This window comes from Paramormyrops kingsleyae, chromosome 23 (assembly GCF_048594095.1).
Source record: "Paramormyrops kingsleyae isolate MSU_618 chromosome 23, PKINGS_0.4, whole genome shotgun sequence".
In the NCBI taxonomy this organism is placed as follows: domain Eukaryota; kingdom Metazoa; phylum Chordata; class Actinopteri; order Osteoglossiformes; family Mormyridae; genus Paramormyrops; species Paramormyrops kingsleyae.
In genome coordinates, this window is record NC_132819.1 from 4,064,762 (window position 1) to 4,079,010 (window position 14,249).

Below are 14,249 nucleotides of genomic sequence, written 5' to 3' on the forward strand. Positions count from 1 at the left end.
GCACAACGACGAAATGTGTCCTGTGCATTTAACCCGTATGTGACATACATATTTATGCATTAATGAGATTTTAGAAGCACCAGCATGTTGACCGCATATTTTTGGACTGAAAAGGGAAGCTGGAGTTCAAAAACGAAACCCGTGTTAGTGTGCTGAGAGCATGCAAATGACAAACACAGTGCAGGGCTGCAAACAGACAGGCAGCGGTGACCTAGCATGTCATCTGTTGTTTATTAGTAATCAGTTGTGGAAACCAAAAGTGATGTGACTCCACTGGTTCAGAGTTTGTTTGTGTATCAGAGTTTATATAAATACAAAAATGAAGATGAAAAATGAAGAAAGGAAGTCTTAGAAAGGTATATGTTAAGTTTAATACATAATTTCAAGAATAAAACAAAATGCTCTTTTTCCCCATTTCAGGAAATATATAAAATCTTAATTTCAGTTAATGTGGCAACACAAAAGCGAAATCACAAATTAGCCTGACATCATCACAATTATTTTACTACCCCAGGTCAATAAGAATTATTTGCATAATGCAACATTTACACATTTATTTTACATTGGTTTGTTAGCAAATCATTTTAAATTTGAGTTTGTAATTCCTCAGCTTAGACATCCCTCATTTTTTGTGGTGAAGTCTATCTGGGATGAATGGAGCCATAATCATCGTCATCATCATCATTGTCATCACCATCATCGTTATCATCATCATTGTCATTGTTGTAATCGTCATCATCATCGGATACAACGGAGGGAAAAATGTGGCAACATCCAGAGTATTATTTTTATTAAAATGGGGTCAATACGTGGACAGTTTTTGTATGTAAATTTTACTTTTAGCTGGAACGAAGCCTGTAACCCAGAAAGAGACGGTGTGTTAGCAGCAATAAACATCGCATTTCAAAAACCACACGTTGGCAAATATGACCAGGGGGGTGGGGGGGGCAGTGGTAATGGTGCCCCAACCAACTCCCAGGTGGCTGTCAGTTATCATGGGCAGCTGTTCCTGGCTCTTCTGGGCGTTACAGAGCACCCACACTCACTCCCAAGCAAAGGGGGCAGAATGACTCCAATCCAACTGACTGCTGCCAGGTCCGACCCCCACCCATCCGCCTGGCTCACCCTTCGAAGCGCCAGAACCCCCCCTTGACCACAGAGGACCGAGGACGATGCACCTGGACCCCAGCCCCCTCACCACCTCACCCACACCATAAATAAACCACCCCCTGGGGACTCGATCACTTCCTGTGTCTCTGGCTCTTTCCTGCACCCGGTGTGATGATAATTTTTATCACAGAAACAATCTTCGTTTAAAACACATATCATTTCCAAGCTGCTGTTTGATTGTGTCATGTGACCATGGCATTGCCTCACTCACCAGAGTTACTCCTCTTCCTCCAGACCAGAAATGCACCAATGCCAACGGTCACCACAAGAACAGAGACTGAAACATAGACGCCGATGAGGGTAAGGGGAGAGCCGGAATCTGGAATCAGAAGCAGAGAAGGAGTGATGGGAGAAAAGGAGAAAGAAATCCAGAGAGACTGATGCATTATTAAACACACTGTCCAGCAGACTGATCTTCTCCTGGACTGTTTGGTGACGATTCCAGCACAATAAATAATGAATACACATTCATACGAGAAATGTTTAGCTTTGAGGAGAGACTGGCTAGATATCTGCAGGCGCCGTCTTCTTTATGATTTAAAGTATTAGATTACATTTAGTCAAATGCAGGTAAAACAAACTACATCAGGAGAAAGAGCAAAGGATGGTCATTATTTCATCAGAAACAGGGGGATGCAGTGGAGATGGAGTGAGAGCGAATGGGTGCCAGTTGGGCTTTGGGCTGTTCACATGCGTGCACAGCAACGAGGAATAAAGGCAACATGAGCCAAATTTGCCTTTGAGGTAAACGCCAGTCCTCAGCCTGAGCTCTTTGCTGCTTCATATCACTCACTGCTGTTGCTCAGTATCTGTTTCTCCATCACCGCCTTGACGACGTCGCGGTCGTCGCTGATGTGCTGCACAGTGCAGGTGTACTCATGCTCCCGCAGGTCCTCAGGCGACACTCTCAGGCTGATTCTCTTCTGAAAGGTCCCGTCGCCGTTGGGAACCGTCTCGCCCACCGTCACGTCGTCGTGGAGCTCAAGCCCGTCCTTCTGCCAGAACATCACCACACCGCTGGGGGAGAAGCCGGTGGCGTGACAGATCACAGGAGAGGAGTCGTCTCTGTGGAGGAGAGACACGACTGGGGGGACTGTGGTGAAAGAGGAAGAGGAAGGTTTTATATTAACATTTATATTAATATGAGATGCTGAGATGCTGTGACTGATCATGGACAAACACATGTTCCTGCACCTTTCTTCTGCAGGGTGTCTCTGCCATGGTCCAGATACTTCTTCAGCCATTCGATGCATGTGATCTGCAGGTAATTCTTCCAACCTTGAATATGCTGATACTTAGGGTCCCACTTCAGCTTGGTTATTACAGCCTTCTGGTTGGCCGCCGTCCAGGTGAGAGTGTTCAGATCCAGGCTGATGAAATCCTCCCCGTCGTACCCCTGCAGATTGTACCCCCGAATGGTGCCGTCACCATCCAGCTCACAGCCGTACATCATCTGGGCTGTGTGTATGCCTGCCAAAACAGCCCATGACAGGTGAAGATGTTACGGGAGGGTGTGTGGCTCAGCCTGAGGTCCAAAGGTCGCTGGTTTAACCCCCAGCTCCATGTGCGGCTGCCCTGTGGCATGAACCCCAAGTTTGCTCTCATCTGTGTTTGTGTCTCATGGAGAGCAGGATGGGGCAGGCAAAAAGAGAATATCATCCTATTCTGTTTTATATATATAAAAAACTCTAAGTACAATACCAGCGGTGTCCACCAGGGGCATGTACAGGGGTGCTGAGCAGCTGTCCCAGAAAACAGGGAGAAAACTGAGTAAAGGAGTGAGGCAATGGAGAGAAGCTGCTTCAGGGCAGAGGCAGGAGAGCTGGGCTCTGAGACTTTAGCCACATTGGGAGCGATCAGTCCTGAGAAGAGCTTCACCAGGACCACCGACAGCAGGACATGTGAGCCAGCTGGATGATGCAGAGTCAGACGGAGCTTCTCTGCGGCCGTAGCAGAGACTCTGCCTTTGGCAGCGGTTTTTATTTACGGGATGCTGGGTCACGCTCAGAGCCGCCAGCTGTTGGGTCTCGGGGAACGAGGCGGACGACGCGCAAATTGAGAACCAAGCAAGTAGCTGCTGCCTTTAGACTCTTTGAGATGGAGGAACTGTGTCCGCGTTGTGTGCAGGAGTTTAAAGGAGGTGCATTAAAAGTGAATTTGGTTATTATGAAAGGCTGCAGAGTGGGTTAGCAGGGTTACAGCAGACTGACTCTGCCAGGTTCAGATGGCTACAGTCAGCTGTGCTCTAATGAGTAATGAGTCTCATCATTATGAAAACCACACATCACATGACCAGTGCGCCGAGTGGCTTTTTGAACAGCTAGATATGGCATCCATAAGTGAACCGAAATGAGTCACACAGATGCTGGTGTGAGCGGTTTCAGGTCCGCCTGCTGCACGTTTCCTGATTAAAATGAGTAACAGTGAGTGGCGACAATGTTCATCTGCCATTCTGGGTTCAGCATAGGTTGGTACAGCTTCGGCCCTGAGACTCTAATTATTTACTGTGAGATTTCAAGCTCCGCCTATTTCCCACGCAGTGTTTCCCAATCCGGTGCTCAGCTCCCGGTAAAAACGTGGACTGTCTGTGGGTCCCTGAGGACCAGATTAGGAAACACTGATCTAGAGGGAAACTTTGGTGGGAACCAGCTACTAGAAGCTTCGGTGAGTCTTTTGTCCCCAAATCCAGGAGAGAAAAGCTAATCTGCAGCTTTGCAGAGCTCCACCTCCATCAGCGATTCCTGCTCCTTCTGCTCTGACTTGTGAAAGATGCTGTGGAGAGCAGTGTCACTCTGAGGGCTGAGCTCACTGCTCTCACCCCCAACTACACGTCCTGTGTCACTGTGTACTGAGCAGCCCAGAGAACTGCGTCCTGTGGGATGTGAGACTGTCAGGATGAAGGAGAGAAGCCAAGGTTCATACGGCCACCATCTGATGAGACCCAGTCAAACAGGATCTCATGGTTACCATGGAGGGAAATGAAGGGAGAGTGTCATCGATAAATACATTTCCTGTTTGTCACCACATGGCATGGTGGTTTTGACGCAGCTGCATGCATTAGTCCCTGTGCACTCTGCAGTCAGTGGCACAGTCTGACTGTCACCTTAGCCCAGGGATGTCAGTCGTTTTAAATGCTCCAATTAAATCTGTCCAGTGGCAAAGGAAAAATGAAGTGAAACTGAACAGAATCCACAGCTTCCTAAGAGAATAAATGCCCCCCCAATGTACCTCAGAGATATAGTTTCAGTCTGTGAGCACAGTGTCAGTCTGTGAGCACAGTGTCAGTCTATAAGCTCTGTGTATAAAGGACAGAGGCTCTTGATGCCACCTTTCCTCTTTAATTGTAAGTAAAATGCCATGGTCACGCAGAGATTTCAGAACTCCCCTACACAAAAATTATATCTTCAGAGTTACAATATCAAATGAGCAGAGCACAGATCTGTCTTCTGATGAGAAATTGCTTAGTAATTTCATATGAAACCGATTCATATGAAACTCTTAGACTCTAATATATATGCTATTGTGTATGTATACAATATCAATTCTCAGGAAAAAAAGAGAAATCTAGTTTAATCTATGAATATTAATAAGTACTTTTAAAAAGCAACCAGACAATTAAATACAGCAAGCGAATGTATAAAATGTCAGGCTCACTTCTGTAAACATGCAGCACTTACCTCCTGTTTGGTTGAAGCGCTGCTTTGCCACTTCTATGTTGGTTTTGAACACCTGCTCTCCACCACGAAGATGCTGAGTCTCCCTGTCCCAGTAATCAGCGTCCACAGCCTTGGTCATCCAGTCCTGACGGGGGGTCATTCTGCCTATTCTGCTGTCATAGTAATCGATGGGCTCCCCGTCCACCAGCCCCACACCCACAAACTCTGGGAAGTCTGGGATGCCTGACGTGCCAGTGAAGACGTACCGAAGGGAGTAGGTCACTGCAAAAGCAGAACATATATTCCACCTGAGAGAGCGATTATTAAAGCATTTGAGAATATCACCTCATACTACAACTTGTGCTGAAACCTAACTGACAAAATCAAAACAGGACATACAACAGAAAATAAACCTGATTACATACTCTACAATCTAAACTGTGCCGAAAGCTACATAAGATAAAAATACATATTTTTCCATACTGAAGCTACTAAAGATTTCTGCATTTTCTACATTAGATTTTACAGAAACAGAAACATATTCCCCACACATTTCATGTGCCATCATGAAAACTAAAACACAGGCACATAGGAATTCTTGAGGTTTCATTTACCCTGTCTTACTCTTCTATGAGACACAAACACAAGAGCTCATGGATAAGCTGTGGGTCAGAAGCCCCTGGAACAGATTTTGAGGTTAAGCTCTTTGCTTCAGAGCCCAACACAGGATTCAAACTGGTGACCATCTGAGTACAGAATCCTAACCTGCACAGTCACACACCACCCCATAGTAAAATTTAAAAAACAAAAAATAAATGCATTAAAACTTACATGAAAATATGGAGTGAATTCTAAAAAGCAGAAGTGTAGAAAGTGCAATTTTCCTCATTTTTATCAGCACTGGATTAGAGTTGGATTTGCATCAAAATGAAAAGTGTCACTACTAGACAAGCCTTCGTCTGTCAAAGTTGTTTATGCAGTTCTTGGACCAAGAAAGTTATAAATATATATTAGGCGGGGTGAGTCTATCTTAACCAATAGTAACCAAGAAAAAAAGTCAACATGACAAATCTCTAGGGGCATCCAGCTGTGTAATACAAATTTAGTCATGGTTCTTTCAGCAAGTGTATTCTCTTGGATTAAAGGTTCATGGATTTGCTGTGGTATCCTGGTCCAGTGCTTCAACAATGGTTACTCATCTGACAGGTAGTTGACATGCTTAATGGAGAATAAAAATCAGCGTACGTTAAAAGGAGAATAAACAGAGGGAGAAGGACATATGTCTACGTAACTTGCAGCAAGTTTATAATAAAATTGCCATAAATGCTATCTAACAAACATCAAATGTAAACGCTGTGTATTTCATGGGCGTGCGCTTTACAAAAAAAAGTACTTGACACATGCGCAAAGACGGTGCTGCAAATCGGACGGGTGTCAGATAATAACAACTAAAACACAAATAATTAGCAGTTTTAGTTGTTTCAGTATTACTTCTCCAGTGGTTTAATAAGCAGGATCAAAATATAAATAGAAAGTGCTGCATTATTGCTCATTCCACGATTTCCTGATGCTGGGTTGCCTGCTCGCGGATGTGGCATGACATTCACGCTTTCAGACTCGCAAGATATCTTAAGGCGAATCTATGTTATTCCATTATAAACCTAACATTAGCTATATCAAAAGCGCTGGGGTAGTTTGCAAACTATATAGACTATTTACAAAGTAATAAAACTCTGAAATACATGCAAATGTGTGTCCATGTATGTGCAGACTTGAAATGGAAATCTCACTCCAGCTAGGTGGGCAAAGTTGGCAACCCTGCTAATGTACAGAGTTGCCGTATTAGTATAACTTCATCTTCAGCTTACAGACGCCCTCTGGCGACAATATGATACACTGACAGCAGACGCTGTCTAGTGACGCAAGTGGTACACTGCAACAGACGCTCTCCAGTGACGTAAGTTGTGCACTGACAACAAACGCCTTTCTTTGCAAAGTGCTGTTCTTGCCGAAACTTAGTAATACTCCAAATATACGATTTCAAGTTATTGTATGCCTTATTATATATTTTTTTACCACATAAGTGACCTCCAGTACTAATTTACTTTCACTCATGTATGTGCATGATATTTAACTTTACAGGAAATTTAATGCGATTGGTTAGCACCAACATGAAACCGAAAGTGAGACTGACTTAATGCAGAGAAAAACCGACTCGGTCAAAAAACAACCATCCGTTTTCTTGACAGCAATACAGCACTAAATGTGCAGTTGTGTACTGCTTCACAAATTAAAAAACCTATAGATTACCATGGCTGATATTTTGACAATATACAAACTCTCCTTGATCCTCTTTACGATCCTGCGAGGTACGTAGACGCGACTTTACACGCAATGTACGCTTATTTTTCTCTTTGCATTTCTTTATTTATTCTAATTAGAAATAAAATATTACATGCTGTATCCTTATTATTTGTGTACGAAATGTCGAGTTCTAGAAAAAGTTCACCCTGTATTGACGGAAGTACGCATTTGTTTTACTTATCAGTTTCGGTATTGTACTGGTCATTTAAAATATATTTATATTTTTTAGGTCTGCTGTCCACTATATTAATTAAATACATCAAAATATTTTCTGTTACCTTTTTTAGTGCATAAGCTGTTTTATCGGTTGCAATTGACGTTTTGAATTGGTTACAACGTTGTATGGCGTCGTCTGTGTCGTGGTGTACGTGGAATGCGACATTACAGTAATTAATTTTGTATTATTAATATTAGTATTGTTATACAGATATTATATTCTCCCGTCTTTATAATCCTATTCCTCCTGTTCTTAATGCAGTCAGATCTGTGCTCTGGCGAGCTAAACAATCAATGGAAAAGATTAGGAAGAAAAAAATTAAAAGAATCGAACAAAATTGGAAATTCAAAATATGAGTGACAGCCGAAAGACTGAATGTCAATCGTAATGGGCCAGAATTGTTTTCCTTAAGCTGTCTAAATTAACAATTGATAATTTCTCATTGGCATTTTATCCCCTTATTTTCTTTCCCATACTGATCCCGCCCTACATCTCTGTCTCTCAGCCTGTGGGACAAGTTGTCCTGTCCTGGAGTGCTGGTTTGTCCAGGAGAAGCCAGGAGGGGGTTTCCCTGCAGCCATGACCCAGGAGAAATCCATTCTCTACATTAGCTCTGACACAGTGGACAGGACAGAAGCAGAACCAACCCGACGCCCCCCTGCAGATATCAGTCCATCTAGAATATACCATATCTCGGGTCAGTACCTACCGACTGAGTGTTATATACCCAGTTAGTGACTGTCTGACCTCACTGCTATATGGTTATAGAGAAACTGAAATGCATATGGAAAATTCACAGATACAAGCATGTTGAACTTATATTACATTAGTTCAGAAAGCACTGCTACCAATAGTTTTTATTTGTTTTATAAACCAATCACACCTTTTGCTGTGTGTGATAAGACTTCTACTTCTACTTTTTTATCTTTAGACCCAAGTGCCACAATGTGCAGATCAGCTCTCCATCCACCACAGGGCTCTGTGAAGAAGCCCCAGTGTGAAATCAATCCCTTCCTGCCTCAGCCGGCTATGGTCCAGTGGGCAGCTCCACTCACCAGCGCGGCCCTCAGCCCAGTCTACCTGCAGGCCGACTGGTCCTCAGTAGCCTTGCAGGGCCTGGATGGACAGTTGGTCCTGTCCAATGTAATGCGGGCTGCATCAGCGACCAACAAGCCTAACGGTAACGAGAGATCCCCATCCATCATTGGGTGACAGCTGTTAGAAATGAACTGAAAAGTGTTTGTTTTCAAAGACAAAGTAAATAGTGTTCATTGATTGGTTCAGTTAGTGTTTATTATGGGTATAAACTGTTATTATGCTGCTTTGTATTCCTTTATGGTTTGTCTTCACATCTTCTGGCTGTTAATCTCTTTTCCCCCCCTGTATAACCCCCTCCCCCCTCCCTTTCCAACATTACCATTCCAGTGATCCTCTCTGTGTTCAGTAAAACTGCCTCCATCCGCTCCCGACTGGGTGTGCCGGTGTCGCTGGACTGTGGCTTCTGGGCAGACCCATCCTCGCCTCTCTCGGGGTCGGGCTTCTCAGTAGAGTGGCGCTACCAGTACCGAGGAGAGGGGCGACTGGTCTTGGCCTATGATGGCAAGACCGACCGGTATGCTGAAACCTCGGAGAAGGGGGCGGAGCTAAATTTCACCGCCCTGCACCAGACGAGGAACGCGTCACTGTTGCTGGAGGAGACCCAAGTCAGACATTCTGGGACCTATATTTGCACCATCTACCTCCCGTATCTCCTGGCCCAGGTGGCTCTGGACTTGGAGATACAGGGTGAGAGGACGTCATTGAGTAGAATCAAACTAAAACAATTGTTCAAACCATGATGGAATAATATTTTTGTAACATGTAACAATTCAGATGATTTACATTAATGTCATTAAGGACACATTAAGTTCTTTTAACTTTATTTGAATCCGCTTGTAATTTGACCATGGAGAAATGTGGGCATCGGCCCTCAAGCATTTGATTCTTGCCCTGCTTTTGATTCTTCTTCCTGTGTTCATTTCTGTTCGGCCATCTACTCTGGTTTCCTCACACAGTCCAAAGACATGACATTTAAGAGATTTGGTAACTGAATTGTGTGTGTGTGTCCTGCGATGCCCTGGCTTCTCATGCATGAATGAAAATGTTTGCCTCTCTTAAGCAATCATGTAGGGGAGTGTAAATGAATTTACAGTAAGAGTAATGCACCAGTTCAACTTCAATATAAAATACTGTAATGTAGGGCAGGGCGATATGCCCTAAAAATGATATCACGATATTTTCAGAGATTTTTGATATTTATCATGGTATTTTAAAATTCATATGTAGAAAACGGTAAAATATGACAGATGATTTTGAGTTTTTCTAATTATGATGACCAAATTGTTTTACTAATAGTTATGGAGTGTGTGACAGGTATAATGATAAATGACAGCAACAACAGACTCATACCTTGATGGAATTTGCATTATAGCAGTTAATTATGCAAGAAAACAAGTGTTTCAGCTATACCACAATACTCACAAATCGATGACAACATGAACATTCATGATAACGATATGATATTTTATCGATATATCGTGGCCTAACTTTTTATTACAAAATTAAATTGTCTGTGCGTTATGTACGGTTGTAGGAACTTGCATGTGCAGTATTGATGTGCTTTCTCTATCTCTTTTTTTTTTTCTTCATTAGAGCCCCCCTCCATTTCCATCTCCCCCTCCCCCCTCCCTGTCGTTATCCCCGGGCAGTCCGTCTCCGTGCAGTGCGACGCCTCTGGCTTCGCCCCGCTCTCGCTGCAGCTGCGCTGGGAGTTCCTGGGGGCGGATGGTAAGGTGCAGGTTCTGGGCGAAGGCAGGATGTCGGGTCACCGTCAGGCCTCCGATGGCACCTTCAGCCAGAGCTCCTGGCTGGACCTGGACACGAACCGACTGGACCTGGGCCGCGGCGGGGAGCTGGCCTGCGTGGCGGTGCACTCTGGCGGGACCCGGCGGGTCAGCGCCACTGTCAACATCGTTGGTGAGCAGCAACATGCACTGCTCCTGAGCTGTATGAGAACTGGTGTATCCAATCTGCCGACCAATGTTTCCCAACCCGGTCCTGGGGACCCCCAGACAGTCCATGTCTTTCCTCCCTCCCTGCCAGACAGTCCATGTTTTTGCTCTGCACTGTCTGACAGGGAACTGGGAGGAAACAAAAACTGAGACTGTCTGGGGGGTCCCCGAGGACTGGGCTGGGAAACACTGCTTTAGTCTATGCATGCATGGGTTTAAGACAATAAAAAAGACAAACCAGGCCTTACAGGATAATTCAGATGCAACAGCTGGTTGTAGATCTGCGCAAACTGAATTGTGGTCTTTAGTATTGGTTTGAATCCTAGGCATTTGACCAGTAGAATTAAGGTAGTATTGCCAAAACCAGAACTTAGATGGAAGCACTGTATTGATAAATTAGAAATGAGTGTATAGTTACTGTATTATTTTAGGACACTGTGGAGATCTTGATTTGTCAATTTGGACACGTTTTATATGCCCTTGGAGCATGAGGGACCATGTGTAATACCTCCCCTGCCCTCTGTGTGTCAGGAGTGAGCGCCCCTTCCATAGAAGACTCAATGGCTATGGTGGCTGTGGCCCTGGGTCTCTATGGCCTGATCAAGGTCTTCTCCTGGACATTTGGCTCCTTTGGTAACTCCCTCCCCCATTTACAGTCTCAGTTTTCATGCCATTCATTCAGTTATGGTGTCATCTTTGTATGTTTATGGACCTGCATTTTCTAAGGCCATCAAAAGTTTTATATTTAACAGTTGGTTGGATATTGAGGTTTTCCATAGCAAACACATTTTGCTTAACATGAATCTGTCTACACAATTGCTTGATACTGTCAGGTATTTGCTATTTGTCCACTGTGGTTGCTATGATATATAAGCTTTTTCCTACAGGATCTGGTAACGGCGATTCAGAAGACAAGGTAAGACAACCATGTGTATATACTGAGTTTACCAGTTTACCTGCCTTCCCATCAGTATTAGTGTATCTTCCTGTCTTCCTTTACATTTTACTTTTATTTAGCAAGTTTTTCAACCAGTGTGCCATTAGAATTGGCTAGGTGTGCCGTGTGTGTGTGTGTGTGTGTGTGTGTGTGTGTGTGTGTGTGTGTGTGTGGTCATGTGTATATTACATTCTGGGGACCAAATGTCCTCACAATGTAATAAAAACCTGTTATTTTGATATTGTGGGGACTATTTCTTGGTCCCCATATGGGGAAACCCAAATTTACAAGAATGACTGCAATCAAAATAGGTCGGGCTTAAGGTTGTCATTGTTGGGATTAGGGTTTTGCCCACAGAAATGAATGGAGGGTCCCCACAAAGAAGACGTGTGTTTGTATGTGTATAAATAAATTTAAGAAAATAATCTTCTGTATTAATAGTTAAATTATGAATCTACTTTAAGCGGGTTAGCTGAAGAAAAAGCTTTGTGTATATGCGACTTTTTATATGTTCCACAATTTGCAAACTGCCCTGTAGTAAAAAGACAAGATTGTGGACACATTTTTGAAAACATACTTGATCCTGAAGCAGCAGGTTAAGGGCAGTGTGATAACTGGTGAGAGCCAGTTAGTAGGATGTGTTAATAAATGCTGTGCCCTGGGATAACTGCCTTATGAACAGTGTGCCGTGGCAGAAAAAGGTTGGGAAACTGATTTAGCAGAGCCTTTTGTCCAGAGTGATGTGCAAGTGAGGCAAACAGTTCATTAGAAACATACAGCTGTCAGGGAGTTGAGCAGGCAAGGTGCAGCTAGGCTGAGGTTCCAGTATAAGCCTGAGTACAAATGTTAGCTGTACTGGAGCAGAAGCTACACAGCATCTTCCAAACAAAGCATGAAACTAATACCTGCTATTCAATGATCCACATTCTGTCCATTTTTAGAAACAAAATTGAACCAGAGGAAACAAAGATGGATGGAGATGCTGAGGTATGTATTACAGCATAGTGCTAATGGCAGAGGAGATACTGTAAGAAAATGTCTCATACAGTTAATCATGTCAAACTGTGGTGATTAGTAATATGTGATTTTATTTACTTCTTTGTTTGCCCCCATTTTAATGTGCAGTTAAATTCAGTTACACGCCAAGCAGCCAGTAAGAGCTGAATGCCAGTGAAGAAATGATTTCTTTGACTATGTATGATAACACAAGTCTGACATATAAAAGGTGTGCTGTTGTACTCATCAGTATATTATTGTTTTGCAGATGTGAATGCAGTTCTGCTATAAATACATCAAACCGTTTTGGTCAATGGGAAGTTGTTTTATTTTTGAATAAATGTCTGGTATCTAAAATACATTACAATACCATATTTAAAAATTTAATTCTAATGTAGAGTGTTAGTGGGAGGCTGTGAATGTACTGTGTGTAACGATTATTGTTTTGAGAAATTTTTATTTTTTTAAGAATGTGGTAAACTGATGTGTATAGGGTTTAATCCCTCAGAGGAGTAGATGGGCACACAAGGAAGGCGGCAGAGAAAATGATTTGAGTCACCAAAACCGTGGGGACTTAATGGAGCCATTCAGTGAGATGATCCTGGATGTCACCCAGCACCAGCATGTGACAACTTCTTCAGTTTTAATTAAATCTGTGTACATTTTTCTGTCATTTCAGTTGTGTGCAATTTGTCTTTAACAGTTTGAACTCCTAATTTAGTTAAATTCTTCCTTTGTTTTCTACTTTTGGACATTTTCATTGTTGTTGGCAAGGGCGTAACTTTGGCTGGAACATTGGGGGGGTCGAGGTCTCCACCCATTACAGGGGTAACATGATTATTGGGGGGGTTATATTGGCTGGATCTGATTATTGGGGGGGGGGGGGGGTCATGACCCCCCTAACCCCCCTGGAAATTACGCCCATGGTTGTTGGGTAGATTTCTTTAAAGACGTTACTGTTAAAGCTGCAGTCGGTGAGACAGTAGAGATTTAAGTGAACACAAATAAAATTTTGAAATGTTAAAATTAAAGCATCGTTTTTTTGTTCGTGCTTATTTTAAATAATTTCCTTAACTTTATATATAGTGATATCTACGAAAGGTTCTCTAATATACCCCTGAAATTCTTGGTAAAGACATCCGTCGTCGCAAACGGGCAGAACAGCGGCTCCAGGCTGCCGCGCGGTCCGGTGCATGCGGACTGGTGACCCCACTCCCGGCAGTGGTTTTCACAGATTTTTAAGAACAGGTGATGAAAAAATATTTTGTGTTTGTGTTAACAAAACTATGGTGGTTAAACCTGGACGATATGCCAGTCCATGTCAGGGTGCATACTGTACACTCAGCTCCACGTACATATTGCGGTACGGCAGGCCAAATGATCTTTTATTAGTATAAGGCTTTAATTAATGGATATGTGATTTCAGATATCTACAATGTAATTATAGAGGTCCGTAATTATATTTTTACTAGTAAAAACTAAATTATATCTACAGTAGGAGTTCTTACTAGTAAATAGCTTTACACCATGACTTTTCATTAGTGAAAAATCTAGGATATGTGAGGCAAAAAAACAATGAATGTCTATGACTAGTAAAAATTGTATTACAGAACTCTATAATGCGAATCCTTACTAGTAAAAATGATCATTAATACTAGTGAAAATTCCATTGTAGATATTTTAAATTCATATTTTTACTAGTAAGAATTAAGTTATGATGAGTAAGCCTTATACTAATAACAATTTGGCTTGCCATAATTGCGTAGTTAGGATTTGAGCGATTAAAAGGCTATTTACTAGGTTTTAGCTAATTATTGACGTCTTTTAAAACAGGTAACATACTTTACAAATAACTGAAA

General features: G+C 42.7%; 2 protein-coding genes across 4 annotated transcripts; one reads left to right on the plus strand and one right to left on the minus strand.

The window, feature by feature from the left end:
* Positions 1 to 348: 348 nt before the first annotated feature.
* On the minus strand, positions 349 to 7,564 carry LOC111853508 (class I histocompatibility antigen, F10 alpha chain-like). 3 transcript variants are annotated; one of them, XM_072705827.1, is made up of 7 exons: positions 7,469 to 7,562; positions 5,658 to 6,044; positions 4,848 to 5,108; positions 2,365 to 2,640; positions 1,964 to 2,263; positions 1,382 to 1,489; positions 349 to 855 (listed from the first exon to the last, which is right to left on the minus strand). In XM_072705827.1, exons 2-7 carry the CDS (start codon positions 5,713 to 5,715, stop codon positions 803 to 805), a joined length of 1,056 nt encoding a protein of 351 aa, XP_072561928.1. In that variant the 5' UTR covers positions 5,716 to 6,044; positions 7,469 to 7,562; the 3' UTR covers positions 349 to 802. The 3 variants fall into 3 exon arrangements, with proteins under 3 accessions (XP_072561928.1, XP_072561929.1, XP_072561927.1); XM_072705828.1 differs by lacking the exon at positions 5,658 to 6,044 and having other exon boundaries at positions 7,469 to 7,564; XM_072705826.1 differs by lacking the exon at positions 7,469 to 7,562 and having other exon boundaries at positions 5,658 to 6,247.
* On the plus strand, positions 6,772 to 13,421 carry LOC111853507 (tapasin-like). Its single transcript, XM_023830472.2, has 9 exons — positions 6,772 to 7,195; positions 7,913 to 8,104; positions 8,339 to 8,587; positions 8,833 to 9,192; positions 10,099 to 10,422; positions 10,989 to 11,090; positions 11,345 to 11,373; positions 12,336 to 12,381; positions 12,659 to 13,421. Exons 1-8 carry the CDS (start codon positions 7,138 to 7,140, stop codon positions 12,345 to 12,347), a joined length of 1,326 nt encoding a protein of 441 aa, XP_023686240.1. The 5' UTR covers positions 6,772 to 7,137; the 3' UTR covers positions 12,348 to 12,381; positions 12,659 to 13,421.
* The last annotated feature ends 828 nt before the right edge of the window (positions 13,422 to 14,249 follow it).

Excerpts from the sequence above, each read along its gene's own strand:
- LOC111853507 (XM_023830472.2), top strand. The coding sequence starts at position 7,138 with ATGGCTGATATTTTGACAATATACAAACTCTCCTTGATCCTCTTTACG. Across the intron at positions 8,105-8,338 it reads TAGAATATACCATATCTCGG|ACCCAAGTGCCACAATGTGC; the intron begins GTCAGTACCTAC and ends TTTTATCTTTAG. Across the intron at positions 10,423-10,988 it reads CGCCACTGTCAACATCGTTG|GAGTGAGCGCCCCTTCCATA; the intron begins GTGAGCAGCAAC and ends TCTGTGTGTCAG.
- LOC111853508 (XM_072705827.1), bottom strand. The coding sequence starts at position 5,715 with ATGAGGAAAATTGCACTTTCTACACTTCTGCTTTTTAGAATTCACTCC. Across the intron at positions 5,109-5,657 it reads AATTCACTCCATATTTTCAT|TGACCTACTCCCTTCGGTAC; the intron begins GTAAGTTTTAAT and ends CTGCTTTTGCAG. Across the intron at positions 1,490-1,963 it reads ACAGATACTGAGCAACAGCA|ATTCCGGCTCTCCCCTTACC; the intron begins GTGAGTGATATG and ends TTCTGATTCCAG.